Source organism: Hyperolius riggenbachi, chromosome 1, assembly GCF_040937935.1.
Source record: "Hyperolius riggenbachi isolate aHypRig1 chromosome 1, aHypRig1.pri, whole genome shotgun sequence".
Taxonomy (NCBI): domain Eukaryota; kingdom Metazoa; phylum Chordata; class Amphibia; order Anura; family Hyperoliidae; genus Hyperolius; species Hyperolius riggenbachi.
The window spans coordinates 229071860-229087364 of record NC_090646.1 but is presented as its reverse complement, the minus strand read 5'-3'; the positions used below and the strand labels follow the sequence as shown (position 1 = coordinate 229087364).

The 15505-nt window shown below is 40.6% G+C and overlaps 1 protein-coding gene across 3 annotated transcripts in view; it reads right to left on the bottom strand.

Moving 5' to 3' along the window:
• Window positions 1-3931: 3931 nt before the first annotated feature.
• LEF1 (lymphoid enhancer binding factor 1) overlaps window positions 3932-15505 on the bottom strand; it is a 169744-nt gene continuing 158170 nt past the window's right edge. For 2 of the 3 annotated variants that reach the window (XM_068231175.1, XM_068231191.1), the window contains one exon: window positions 3932-4963. In XM_068231175.1, the coding sequence (XP_068087276.1) occupies window positions 4881-4963 (83 nt within the window). In that variant the 3' untranslated portion in view covers window positions 3932-4880. The remainder of the gene's footprint in view (window positions 4964-15505) is intronic. The other variant, XM_068231183.1, reaches the window with a different exon arrangement.

Below are 15505 nucleotides of genomic sequence, written 5' to 3'. Positions count from 1 at the left end.
TATTGGGACAAATTAACTGCAGAAGGTGTGTTTGCTTCAATGCACAGCCAGTGTTGCATATCAGACTACAGAGTATTTTTCTCTGAAAGCAAAAACAGTATCAAATGCTGTGGAAAATACAAATGTTAACAAGTTACATTTCCTCGGCTCTCTTAACACACTTTAGTCAGAAACACAGGACACAGAAGCTGCAGCTGTTGGGAGCTTTCTCTCTCTCTCACACACAGAGTTACACACAGGGTTAACTGATGAAGTGTGAGGGGAATTTCCCCTCCCCTCCCCTCATGGCTCATTCTGCTGTCAGTTTTGGCGTCAGTAAAATGTGAAAGTATTTTGATAACACACAATTATAGGGGCAAAACATAGAAAATTATTGATTAAAGAGGAACTGTAACCAAGGATTGAACTTCATCCCAATCAGTAGCTGATACCCCCTTTCGCATGAGAAATCTATTCCTTTTCTCGAATAGTTTATCAGTGACTTCTGTATTGCTGATAATGTGATGAAACTCCTTCCACAGTGTGATGTCAGGACCTAGGTACTGACATCACACTGTGGGATCCTTGTTGTAATGTGGGGAACCTATTTCCAACTGCCAAGCAACCAGCATCTCTCTCTGTGCATATGTATATCTATGGAAAAAACAAGCCTATCGCATTGTTAGGGGGTGGTTATAGATAATAGCAGTTGGTGCTGTCTGTTTTTGTTTTCATGTCTGCCAGTAGTAAAGATGATGACGTGCAGGTTGATAGTGGATCAAACAATATGAACAAATTACATGGTGAATATCAATCATTTCTTGGTCTTTCTTCTTCTTTTTTTTTTTTTAACTTCTCACTTTGCAATGTATTGCTTTATTTTGTTTCCCTTTCCGCTAAAGTTCCTCTTTAAAGGGAACCTCCGGACTAAAAATCTACTCAGCAAAACTGAAAATGCTTGGTATTTCTTTAACAGTTTCACAGCATCAGAACTTTGTTTTTCTTACCAAAGCATCATTTTTTGCTGTATTTTTATCTAAGCTCCACCTATCAAAGAAAAAAAGCCCGGGCTTTTTTCCCTGATGCTGTGCAGAGCATGATGGGATTTGCTATGTTGTTATTCACGTTGCTTAGCAACTTGGAAGGGTGATCAGGACACAGGACAGTTGGAACTGTGTCTCATGCTCCCTGTCACCTCATTACAACCAAAAAGATGGCTGCCATCATGAAATCAAACATTTGCCTGTTCTTTTAAAACAGGGTGGGTAAGAGATTATATTACCTATCTATTTTAAATAACATAAATAATGTAACTTAATGACAGTATGTTTGTTTAGGCTGAAGTCCCTCTTTAAGTCTTATTTTTTACTTGGGTTTGAACAAAGAGGCTAAAATAGCAATCATTCATTCTGAAGAAAGTGTACTTCAAAAGAACTGAGCACAATAATAACGATAATGTCACGGCTATAATAAATGAAAGTGTCATAAGTGAAAAAATACCACACACCACATTCCTTAGCAACAAATAGTATAATATTTTTTTCTTTTTTATTACAAAGCATTTTTTTAAAAACATATGCGCAGCACATTAACTCAAATTGGAATGACGAGAAAAAAAAAATAACTGACAATTTTCTTCCTGTAAATCCTGCTCTTTTCCTGTCCGTAAGAGGGATTTATCCAAATTCTTTTACCCCACCCAACTGGCATCAAATCCCACCGAGGTTTATCAGAAGAAAATAATACAAATACAATACAGAACAATTTACATTGTTACAATGAATCCAAGTGCTGGGCTTTCATTTCACAACATGGTGCTAAGGGAATACTAAAAAATGTATCACCCTCCTCTTGGGACAAATGGGATGTATCCAAATGGTCAACAAATTAGGTATATATTAAATGGAAGTATTTGGCAATACAAACAGTGAAACACTGGAACTTTTTCTAAACAAAACAAAGAATCATTAAAAACCAAACTGGAGCCAAGTAAAGAGAGTAGCCCAGCAAATAGCAACATCACCGTATTAACAATGATTACTGTGTAATGAGGCAGTTTAGAAGGTTTTTGTTTCTAGCGTTTGGAAACTTGCCAACTGCAGTAATAGTCCAGGCATACATCTCTTCTATTAGAAATCCTGAGTTGCTGTGGTTCCCAATCTAGCTCACACTGAGCTTGGTTTACAAAAGCTGGACATCAGTGGAGAGTATCAGTCATCCAGTAAGCCTGTCTGACGTTAGGTAGCAAAAGTTCATATCAGATTATAGCGACGACTGCAAAAACTTTAATGAGACAACAGTCATGTGATTGCAGATGTATGCACACAACTGAAGTGGGATACTTTTTAAGGATTCCATTTAGTCCAAAATTATTTACAAAAAAAATGCTGTCACTGCAAGAGTGTGCACTCTCTTAATAATCGTTTGAGCTGTCTTCACTGTGATCTGATATGACACAGGTTAAGTTGCCCATTTTATCTACTGATTTTGTAGGCCAATCAACCAGCGAATTGATGATTTTTATCAAATTGGATGACAATCGGTGCCGCAACAAGCATGCCCCATCAATGAGCTGAAATCAGTCGAATGTGTCGATGGGGCATGCTGAAAAGTTATCAGTTTAACGGTAACAGTGTTCAATATCGCAATGACTTATGAACGCTGCCTGCCTATCTGCCCACCCACCCCCCACCCTTGTTGCCTGTGTAGTGTAAAATCTCACCTCTCCAGCTGCCATGACTCCCCTTCTCCTGCCCTGTCTCCCCTGTGTGGCACCAGGCACATGTGAGTGATGCTGCTCGGGGGAGACAGCGGAGGACACCGGGAGTCGTGGCAGCTGGAAAGGTGAGATTTACATGGCATTAAGGGGAATAGCCAAGCTGACGGAACCAGCAGTGCTGCGAGGCCGATTCCTTATAGATTTGGTGAATCCGTCTGCAGTGTATGGGCAGCCAGATCAGAGAGAGATCTGTCTCTTAGTCGGTCTGCCCATACATAGCTAGAAGTTTGGGTATCTTTAGAGTTGCAAAGTGTCACAGTTTTACTGTACCACACAGACTCTGCACTGATCTCCAGCACTGATCTCCAGGTTTCACGGTACACATCAACGGTACAATTCTTTCATCAGATGCAATCTAATCAATTTTTACAATCAAAAGTAATAGGAAGGTAATTATCGATTGCTACATCGATTTTCGTCACACACTGCACAGTTTGACAATTCGATCGTACAAATTGCGTCAAAAGATTGCATTTTATGAAAAAAACTGTACTGTTAATGGGCACTTTTTTATCCAACGATCTCCAGCCTTACTATCCACTGATCTCCAGCCCGTCTCACAGCTTGCTGCAGGCAAATGACACAATATTAACACTGAGAAACAATTCCACACTTCTATGGATGACATGTTTACATTTCTATCATTTTAAGATAAGACTTTAAACATCATTATTACAGTGACTTCCCATATTCCGGGCTGTTTCATATATTTATATTCTTTTTTTTTAATTTGACCGTAGTTCTGATAACTGCTGAAAAAGGCAATGCTAATTAGTGGCGTGGGTTGGCCAGGAAAAGGTCTATTTTTGAAATCTAACATGATCTAGCAATGAGAAGTTTTTTTTTCTGCACAAAATTGAGAGCAGTGAAAATCCAGTAGATGTTAGCTTCACATGAGCTACAAACCAATGTAAATGGGCAACCTTTGATAGGCCTGGGGCACACCAGAAGAGTTTTTCTGAGCGTTTTGAGTTTTTAAATCTGCTGCTAATGTTATCCTATGTGTCTGTGCACACTGGAGCAATGAGGTTTTGTAAAAAAAAACCCCATAGCATTACATTGGGAAGAGCTTTTAGAGGTTTCAAACGCTCTTCCCAATGTAATGCTATGGCTTTTTTTTTACAAAACCTCATTGCTCCAGTGTGCACAGACACATAGGATAACATTAGCAGCAGATTTAAAAACTCAAAACGCTCAGAAAAACTCCTCTGGTGTGCCCCAGGCCTTATACTGTTTCCTAATGAAATGACTATCTTACCGTCCTTGGCCAACCAGGGGTAGTTGTACAAAATGATTTGGGTTATTTGCCTGGATCAGCTTTTCACTTTTATTTTACGAAAAGTCCTATCCACAAGTCACCCTTTATAATGACACGCCTGTGTTATTTCGACCATGTTATCCTAATCAACCTATAACGGAAAGCTGCAGAGATCTGCCTTGCCGAAACACAAGGCGAGGGTCATCTGCAGCCTACAGCTCCCCCAGTGGCTGTACAGGTAAACAAGAGTCCCTGTGCTTTCAGCCAATGAAATGTGAAAGGCTGCTTATTCAACCTCGGAAGAATGAAGAAAGGAGTTTAAAATAAAGTCAAATATTTGTGTGAAAGATAAGGGACAGTTTCTTACAGGAAATGGGAGAGGGATTATTTTATACCCTGACTAATAAAATATACATCAATCAATCCTAAATCTGATATATAAAAGCATTCAAGTTTTATGGAGAATAAACAATACAATGATAAAAAAAAGAAACAAAAACACAAACTTTGATCCTTTTGCTCCATTGTTTTTTTGTTTTGTTTTGTTTTTTTAAATAAAAGAGGTTCGTCTTGTCCATGTTTTATGTCCAAGGTTAGCACTTTGTTTGGTCTGTGTCTGGTTTAGGCGCTTCACGAACACACTGAACTCTGCAGGTAGGATGTATGAAAACTTTGGAATAACAAGATGCCGTAATGATGTCTCTGATGGGAATATAGCTGTGTGACATGAAGGCCCGTGGTACCAGAGGTGCCAAACGCCAGGCAGTGATTGTCTATACAGTACAGTGTCTTTAGCAGTGGCATATCAATGTCATTAGCAGACTCCTCAGGAAATGGTGGTTACTGATGGGACGCTGGAGAGCTCTAACAAGCCTCCATTTCTAGGAGTCCTCCTGATGTTGTTGCCGCCTTTGCTTTACACGTTGAAAATGAATTCTTTTTTCCTCCTGTAAAATTAAAAAAAAAAAAAAAAAGTCAACATTTTTGAACTACATAAAAGTAACATGGCAATTAATAAGGAATTAAAATATCCCAACAAGCTAGCAAGCACTGCAAATAGACGAGCCTCCATTTAGTGTGAAGATACAACTATCATGAAAAACTGTAAAATTTATAATAATGTGTATACATACTTTTGAGAAGTACATTTAGCCCAGATTACAATGTACTATGAATTAATTTTATGTTGCTGTCGCTTCGAGAAGGCACTAAAAATCTCACTAGTTTTGGACTAGTCCATCTCCTCAAGGTCTTCTCAAGGGGATTCTCAAGGTCTCCTTTATTCTTTACAAAAGCAATCCCTGGAAAGGATCTATACAGAGATGTTGGCCAGCCTGCCTATTCATTTGCACACAGTTTGGTAGTTGGGAATGAGCAACTGACCTTTAGTAAGTACTTCTGCTCATCCCCTATAAGGACATGGACTAGTCCAAAAACTGTAAGATTTATAGTGCCTTCTAGAAGTGACAGCAGCAAATGGAGAAAGATAAATTTATTGTGCATAGTTATCTGGGAGAAAAGTACTTCTTGTAAATATTTGTACACATGTATTTTAAAACAGTGGTCCTTTAAGGCTTATTTTGAACTGTGCTAGATATGGCTACAGCTAGGTGACATGTTTGCTGTTTCAGTCAAAAGCCTTGCACGGGAACTGCTTGTGACACACACGGGATATGGGAGGGAAGAGCAATGTATTATATTCATTCATCAGTGTCTCGTTCATAATAATGTCTAGTTCATAGTAATGAATGGCCACTTATTGCAGCACATTCTCCAGTTATTATAAGTGAATTGACTACTGGCTATGTCATGGGCGGCTCATGCTATTAGCTACATCATGGACAATTGGTTATCTTGCTGCCATGGTGAACCAAAGATGGAATCAGCATCCTATAATGCTCTCTGCTGTCATCACATTACATTGGATTTAAATTTTCCTCCTGCAGCACCAGTAAGCTAGGCTGTCGCCAATCCTACAGCCATAGTCCTTTGTAAAGAGGGCCTGTCACTTACAACTTATATTCATACATAGTCCTCCTGGTCTGTGTGTATCACTCTGTAGCAATGTGAAGATGAATGGAGAATTTTCTTCAGAATATACAGTATACCACTACTAGATAGAATCTATAATGTCAGATAACCACAGGGATTTGTTATACTGATGACTGGGAGTTATGACAGTAAATGCTCTATATCTCTTCCCAGCAGCAGCACCAACTACAAGGATGGCTGGGAAGAGCCACTGCTGGATGGAATTACACTGTTTGTAATGATTTAATGCCCAGAATACAGAAAAGCAAGTCAATAATAACTTTCTGCTGAACGGCCTAAAGAACGTACATACGTAATAGATGTAGTCCAAAACAGACTTTTGTGATCACTTTGGGAGACCATTTACAGCCCACCAGTGCACAGATAAGCTGTAGATGAGACCGTTCTGTAGAGAAACAAGCAGGAGGACTCCCGCTATAGCTTGTAAATGGAACAGCAATACTGGTCAGCTGAATGCTATCTAGCTTGACGGATCACTGTAGAGGTACTGTGGTGTCAAGTGACACTTGTACTCATGCTAGATTTTTTTCCTGAAATAATCACAAATGACGAAAAACACCATGTGCACAATACTACATACATCCTTCGCCAAATAACTTTAACAAAACAAACAAAAAAAGACACTGGTAAAGAACTTTTTTATTTAACATACTGTTGGACACAAGGCCATACTTGTTTTGTTCCTTCATATGTTCCATTTTCTGTTTCCATATCATTTTTAAATGTATTGCTATCATAAAAGAGGCACTGTAATAACATATAGTAGAATGCAATCAATTATTCAGAATACCCCCTTTTAAGTTCATTTTCCTAGTTTCAGCATCAGAACACTGCCACTGAGTATTGGTACATAGCCCTGCCCTCCCACTGATTCTTAGCCCAGACTGAATTCTGAATTATCGTGAATTATCGAGGCCAGGTACTTTTTGTACTGGCTTTGGAACTCTCAGTAAAGAAACATTTTGTAGAGATCGCCTGGAAGGACTAAAGATGTTACCACCTGTGATACATTTCAGAATGAAAATCAGGGGAGGAAAGATGTTACAATAGGCAAACACTGACTAAATCCCAATAATTTATTGTAAATAATATTGTAAACAGTGGCATAGCGATAGGGGTTGCAGAGGTAGCGACCGCATCAGAGCCCTTGGGTCAGAGCGGTCCTCCCTCAAGCACAATATCAGCTCTCTATTGGTTCTGTGCTGGTAATAATCACTTCTATAGATACTTTAAATAGTAGTAATCATTAGCAAACTGTTTCCCATCCCCTACTTGCACCTCTGACACTGTGGAAATCCCTGGCAGGTTTTGCGCCATATGAATTGTTATATATAGAGTGCTTGGGGGGCCCCATGTAAAACTTGCACCGGGGCCCATAGCTCCTTAGCTACGCCACTGATTGTAAAAAATAATCAATTTTATTAATTATGTTATTTTCATTACAGTTCCTGTTTAAGCGGCACCTTTACATGTTAAATATGTTTTACAGCCTATGACACTGATCCAATAAATATTGAGAACATTAACATTAAAGAACCATTTTTCTACCTGCGTGCTATTGTCCTTGAATTAAGATATTTTATTTTGTTAACTGTCCTACACCATGGCAGCAAAGTGTGAGTACTCCGGTTGGGGATTACAGAGCTAGCTGTCTGAAGAGTTAACCAGTGTCCATGCTAACTGCATAGCAATACCAGTAAGAGCACCCCATGGATATTATTTACTTTTAGCCTTTTCATCCCAGACGTTCAAAGGGTTTGGTCCAGGTTGCTCTTCCTGGGAAGGTTTTCCTCTCAGCCTAACATGAAAACATTGGGCTTCCTGTTGAGGAATGTCCCGGAGGCGCCAAGCTTTCGCTTCACAACAGCCCGATACAAGAGCTGTGATTCAGAGCTGCTGCCGATTAGGAGCCAGGAATGTCTGTAGCAGCAAGAGAAATACAGTTCTGCTGTGTTTAGACCAATTCTTCCCTGTGCCGTCTTTGAAGTCAGGAGGTTATAATAACTATGGCAGTCTTGCTCTAGACCTCAGCAGTGAGAGGGAGGCCGTGAAATCTGATGGAATTTAAAGACTCAGAGATAGCAATGCTTTAGACCTGGGAATTACAGTGCAAAGAATAATTCAATACTGAGGAAGTAGGTGCTATTAGCCCCAAAACATGTGCCCCTCACTACAATGAATATTACCACAGCTTCAAATTTACTGTCCCTTATGCCCTTTGTAAGATGAAGGAATCTAAACCATGTCACATTTATTATATCAATGGAGAATAAAGATAACGCTCCTTTAATGTATTATTTGCTCTAGCTATTCTATGGTCATACACTGTACAATATTTCGCCCAATTTGAAATTCAAGTGCCGAACTGGGCAGAAATGTTGTTTACCGCGAGCATATCAATGCCGCGACCGTCCCAGCAATTGACCTGCGGGCAACATTCATTGATAGGGGATGAAGGTTCTTTGGCTGACATCGTGCATGATATCAATTATAATGTCAATTATTTTGCTTTCCCCATGACTTTCATCTTTCATTCAGTGCTGCACTGATGTTTTTGGGATTCTAAGTCGGGAGAAAGCAAAAGAAATGTCAAAGGATCTGCTGGATAAGGTAGTTAAACTCTATAAAATAGGAACGGGATATAAGAAAATATCCAAGAAATTAAGAATGCCAATCAACAGTGTTCAAACTCTAATTAAGAAGTGGAGAATTATGGGTTCATTTGAAATTCAGCCACAACTGCCAGGAACATTGTTCCGGATGCAAGGAAAACCCTCACAAATAACTTCAGATGAAATACAGGACTCTTTTGAAAAAAAATGTGGTGTGGCAATTTCAAGATGCACAATAAGGAGGCACTTGAAGAAAGATGGACTATATGGTTGAGTTGCCAGAAGTAGTAGCAGTAAGGCTCTGTAAAGCTGCCCCCCCCCCCCCTACAATCAGCACAAATAAAAATTACATCATGTTTAGTTAGTGCTAGGTTGGTGCCCCAAGAACTAGGATTTGTGCTGCTTTTGTTTTAAAGATAATAGCAATTCATTTTTCCCAGCTGATAACATCACCCAGCCCCCGTACAACAGCCTACGGGCATGAAGCTGGTATGGTTGGATAGTGCTGGGTTTGTGCTTATGTGTGCTGTAAAAATCATCATTCTAGCTTTTGTAGTTTTTGAGATATTCAAGTTTTTATACAGGTCAAAAGTTCACTCATCTTTTGTAATGTTATAGGGGAGTAAATTTTGACCTTTATAAAAAAACTTGAATACCTCAAAAACTATAAAAGATAGAATGATGATTTTTTTTTCAGCACACACGAGTACTAACATAGCACTATTCAATGATACCCGTTTCATGTCAGTAGGCTGTTGTACAGGGGCTGGCTGATGTTACTGTCTGGGAAAATATAATTGCTAATATCTTCATAACGAAAGCAGCACAAATCTTAATTTTTGCAGCTCAAATGGGCACAAACCTAGCACTAACCAAACATTATGGACTTTTTTATTTGTGCTTATTGTAAGGTACACGTAGCTTAGCAGGCGAGTATTGTACTGTGTTATCCATCAGTAAAAGCAAGAAGTTGTGAATCAGGATAATAATAATAATAATAATCCAAACATTTGTATAGCACTTTTCTCCTGTAAGACTCAAACCGCTCAAGAGCTGCAGCCAATGGGATGCGCTCAAGAAGCCATCCTGCAGTGTTAGGGAGTCTTGCCTTGAATTCCTTACTGAATAGGTACTGACCCTAGCCAGGATTCAAATCTTAGTTTCCCATGTAAAAGGCGGTGCCCTTAACCAGTACACTATCCAGCTAACAGGATGATACCATTTATTGGCTAAATTAAAGGGAGCTTGAAGCAAGAGGTATTTGGAGGCTGCTATATTAATTCCTTTTTTAAGCAATACCAGTTGCCTGGCAATCCTGTTGATCCTCTGCCTCTAATACTAGTCAAAGACCCTGAACAAGCATGCAGCAGACGTTTCCGACATTTTAGTGAAATCTGACAAGATTAGCTGCATGCACCACAACACTAAAAATTAGTAACACATGACCTTGTGGCAGAGCATGCAAACAGGGTCATATGCATAACATGCCTGACCCCATGCCCCCCCCCCCCCCCCCCCCGCATGCCCCTCTCTGCCCCTTGCGCAGTGATGTAATCCTTACTGGACAGGAAGTGCATTGCTGGGATTCCCGTTCCGGTCGTTTCGCCACAATCAACCTTTTCAAAAGGTATGCATCGCTGATTACATCATTTTTGCTGCCACTGCGTCAAAGTGGATAACCACTGGTAATGCGTTGCTGACTTTGTGGCAGCTCAGTGGCGATTCAGAAACTTTCAATGCATCGCGGTAACTGTGCTACACCCCATTGTTTTGCATTGCATTGTTTACTGCATTGCAGTAAAACAGGGTAACACAAAACACACACTTGCAATGCAAGTGTAAGAGGGGCCTTAAATATAATCAATTATAATCTGACTGTCAATGTAAATTTCTAATTGTCTTGAAAAACTTTAATAAAAAGACTATATATATATATATATATATATATATATATATATATATTCAATTACTTTAGCCAGCAGAATTCATGGAGAAGCACATGACCCATTCAGCTAGTCATTTTGTACTTCTCTAACTGGCTAATGATCAGCCGATAATACTTGGGATAGCAAGGGGATGCAGAGATTGAGACAGAATCTGGGCCCTTGGACCAGAGGACCAATGTTGTGTACTCCTTCAGCTGCTGCATTAGCTCATTATTAATACTGCAATCACCTCTATATGTAGTGGTTATTACTAGGAAACCACTTTCTCTTTTACAGCTCTCACACCTCGGCTGTCCTTGGTAAGTGGTTTTGGTGTTCTGTACTGTGTTATACTGTTGTATGTACAGTGCTGAGTGAGAACCAGTGGAAAATCTGTACCTGGGCTTATGGCTATAAATATGCTGCTGCTGCTGCTGCCAGAAAAACACAAATCAATCACCTAATAAATCAGTCACATCAGTCATGTAGGACAAATCCTCCTCGGAGAATTCATCATCTCATGTCACTTAAAAAACGCACATAAGCACAGCAGTCTAAATAACACTGCCCATATTACAGTGATCTAATTGTTTGTATGTTTAGTTTCCTTTTCTAGGTAACATCCAAAATAATTCTCCATTTCAGAGAAGACTGTGCTGACCCAGAACATGCAGAGCTGACGGAGATATGACAAAATAGAGACAAATGAGCTTTCAGCATCCCTGGTCTTTAAGGAAGAATGTAAATAGGCTGAATCCTTGTGGCTGAAACCACAGCATAGCAGAGAAGTGAAATCCAGGAATCTGCCTGGCCATGGGAACAGTGATGACTGTTTGTCTAAGGAGAGTGTCACTTTCCATCTAGCTGAACTTCTTGACCTTTCCTGGTTTGGACGTTAGCATGTCTTTAGGGTGGAGCCCTAACCCCAGGATCTGCAGTGAGAAGTAGGCTTCATCACCCTATATGTGCCTGTAAGAGTAAGTTCAGCACTCTGAGCGTATTATACTTGTGTAAGATGTGGTTTTACCTTTTCCTTGTGTCTGTAGCAGTATATAGCATAACACTATGAAACCCAGTAAAGTCTAAGCATAAAAGTGAAACTGCAGACGCCTTTTTTTTCTTTATATGATGGGACAAAGGGTTGAAACCGTTGAAAGGTTTTTCCTTTTAATGCTGTCTGTGCATGCGGATAATTCCATTAATTTCCTGTCCAATGATGGATGAAACCAAAGTAAAAATGGGGTGAATCCTAAATGTTTATGGTCACACTGAAATAGAGTAGAATTCCCAGTGGGGAAACTGTTCCAAAGCAACATGGAATTTCTTCCTTGTTTAGGGTCATTTCCTTTCTCTCCATGTAACGTGTCAGCAAGTGGGAGGAAATCTCCTCAGACAGCAGTAACAGCTCAAACGATAGACTACCCCAAACCTTTCCTGCACCATCCAAAGAAGCAGAGAAAGACTAAGGTGAAATGGGGTCCTAGGCAAGTAACACATTTGGGCCTACCCTTGCCCTAGATTAAGATTTGGAAATTACCGGTAGCGCCAACCAGGCCCATAATCTCTCTCCAGGCTCTAGTAACTTGTCTATGTGGCTTGTGGGTGATCCGGCTCTGCAAAGCAGTTATAAATAACAATAAATCTTTGATCCCAGTGAAATGCTGGGGAGACTGTGTGTATATACTGCTTCACTTAGTCCCGAGATGACAGTTGCCCATTTTAAACCGATCTGGCGACAATCTCATGTCTGTGGGTGCCTCCTGGACCATCACACTGGGGTTCGGGTTGACTTGTCAGTGTGGGAATCCTGTTTTTATCATTACAGTTTGCTCTGGTAAAAAGCAACAACAGCAGCCTCTGCTGGCAGCTCATTCTCCTCGCCCTCCTGATAGATATACATTCACACAATAATGGACCTTTGTGTTTCTGTAAGGTGAGGGGGCTGGGGACAGATGAGAAGTTTCACAGGGGACTACAAAACAAGGACAAAAGTAGTTGGGCAAGAGTAATTGATACGCTGGGTTGCGGAAGGTGTGACTAGTAAAGTCAGGGGAAATGTATACTCACTCTGGAATAACAAGTCTAAGGGGTAACCATTAATTAGGTAAATTAGAAACGAATCTCCCATTTGTATCACATCTCATCATTGGCATAAGTTGCCTAGAAGCATTTGCACATCAGCACCTGCCTCCACTCAATAACTTCACTGCCCAGTAAGACCTGCCTCAGCCAATGGGAATGGTCATTGCCTGCTTACGCAGAGTTTTCCGAGGCTTCCATATCTGAGCAGTTCCAGTGCTGCATTCAAGTAATGAATAATTATTTAAAGTAAGCTAGCACCTATTCAGTAAGAGACTTTGCGCAAAACTCCCTAAGGGCTGGAACCCACAGGAGCGCTTTTGGCAGCGTTTTGGCAGCACTGCGATACGCTAGCAGTTTGCCAAAACGCTGGGCTAATGTTAATGGATGGGGCAACTTCCACAGGAGCATTTGCGTTTCCCAGAAACGCAAACGCAGGACCTGCAGCATTTTGGGAGCGTTAGCGCTTCAATGTAAAGTATTGAAACGCTAGCAGAAACGCTCAGCAAAACCTAAACTGAGCGGTTTTGCTAGCGTTTTGCGGTTCAGCACACTGTAACAAAATGAAAAATAGTTCACAGGACCAATCAGGATAAAAACGCAAAACGCTAGGCACCCGCTGGGGAAAAAAATACAATGTTGCAAAACATGACCAAAAACGCGCATGAATCCGCTTGCAAACCACTCAGACAAAACGCTAGCGGTTGCGTTTTGCGTTTGCGGTTTTCAGTGGGTTCCAGGCCTCACACTGCTACTGCCTACACAGCGCGCTCTAGTGGCTGCAGCTCTGGCGCTTTGAGTACACCAGGAGAAAAGCAAAATATAAATATTCTTTGTCTTGTCTGTTCAGTCTGTAATAAAGCATTTATCCATCCCACGCTCTCCACAGCATGTTTATAGCAAGATAAAATAAAATAGTAACGACTCGAGACATGGGCCCATATGCAACTCACTTTTTCTCCAAGTTGATCTTTTTACACCTTGTCAATAAAATGCCCCGTACGCCACCATAAAGCAAGAAAATACAATGAATAATTCTGACAGTACTTTTTCACTTACTTTTGGTATTTTTTCAGCTGCAAAGTGCTGAAAAGTTATTTTAATCAGAAGATTAAAAAATTATCTCCTAGGAGAAAACTCAGGAGAAAAAGTGAATTGCATATGGGCCAAGGTTTTATACTGCAGGCAGGGCAGAGTGATGAGAGGAATACATGTTTTTTATAAACACTGGGGAGAGAAGAGTTACAGTAAATGCTGTATTACACAGGGGCGTAGCAATAGGGGGTGCAGCGGTAGCGACCGCATCGGGGCCCTTGGGCCAGAGGGGCCCCGAAGGGCCCTCCCTCAACTACAGTATTAATTCTCTATTGGTCCTGTGCTCATAATAATCACTTCTATATATACATTGAGTAGTGGTAAACATTAACAAGCTCTTCCCCATCCCCTTCTTGCACCTCTGACACTGTAGTTGCCATTGGCAGGTTTTGGTGCGCCGTATCAATTGTTATGTATAGAGTGCCTGGGGGGCCCCATTGTAAAACTCGCATCGGGGCCCACAGCTCCTTAGCTACGCCACTGGTATTACACAAGCAGAAAGTAACTGGGCAGGAAGAGCTGCAGTGCTGGCCACAAAGAGTTCTATAAGCAGCAGATGGGTGAGTTGGGCAGGGTCAGGTTATCTGTGCTGATGAATGAAAGCTGTTCACTGGCTGGGGAAGCAACACTTGGCAGCTGCTAGCTTTCTCAGTGGCTGATTTTCCAAAGGGAATTTCTCTTGAATGGCTAAACTGAACTGAAAATTGTTGAAGTAATAGCATAGTCTGTGGGGGTGAAACAGAGTATTTAGGGTATGTGGCTTTTCTGTTTACTATAACCTTCTCTGCAAAATACACTTTTTAAATTGATAAATATGTATAAATCCCTATAATTATTACATATTTGTAGTGTGTAGCCAATAGGTGGAGCTCCAAACTATCATGGGGTAAACTAGTATTATCAGATCGCATTTCCTTGTGCTGCAGACTAATGCCAGTACACACCATGCAATTTCCTGTCAGATCAACAGGTTGAATTGAAAATTTCAAACTGGTCTGATAAAGTTTCCAATCGATTTTGTGCATAAGTGATCAGAAAAAAAATCGGAAATCTGATCAAACATGAGAGAAATTATTGATTTGTCAAATCGATCTGATGGGAAATTGCATGGTGTGTACCAGGCATAATGCATCATTGAGCAATGACCCACTCCCTCTCCTCCCTTTCCCAGCAAAACACAGGAGACAAAAGCCCATCCTGTTTACTTCCGTGTTATGCAGCGTATCTCCAGGCAAGCAGGAGCTCTGAGCTTTCTTATGAGAAAATCCAGCAGACTTTACAAACTAAGTAACATGGCTTAATTCTGTACTAAACATTTATTGAAAAAACAAACAACCTGGTACCACAAATAATGAAATGATCTATAATCAAACATCGCCAGTTTGTAAACTTTGTGTACAGTCCAAAGGATATTTAGCTAAGATTGACTGAAAACCAGTATAGTTGCTCTTTAAAGTAAGAAGCACCTTTGAGAAAACTGAGCAGACAGAAAAACAGGTCAAATCAGGATTCTTTTCAAGAAACCACAGGCATGCAGCTAGCAGACTAAGGACTGCCCACATCTGAGACTTCACTGGGGGGCTTTTAGCTGAAGTCCTGCCAAGCCAGGCATGCCGCTGCACGGCCCAATCCACAAGTAAAGTCGGCACAATCAAAGGCTGCAATTACTGCGCCCTGGCTGTGGTTAGGCTTCAAAGAGAGTGCTGCAAGTCACATTTTACATATG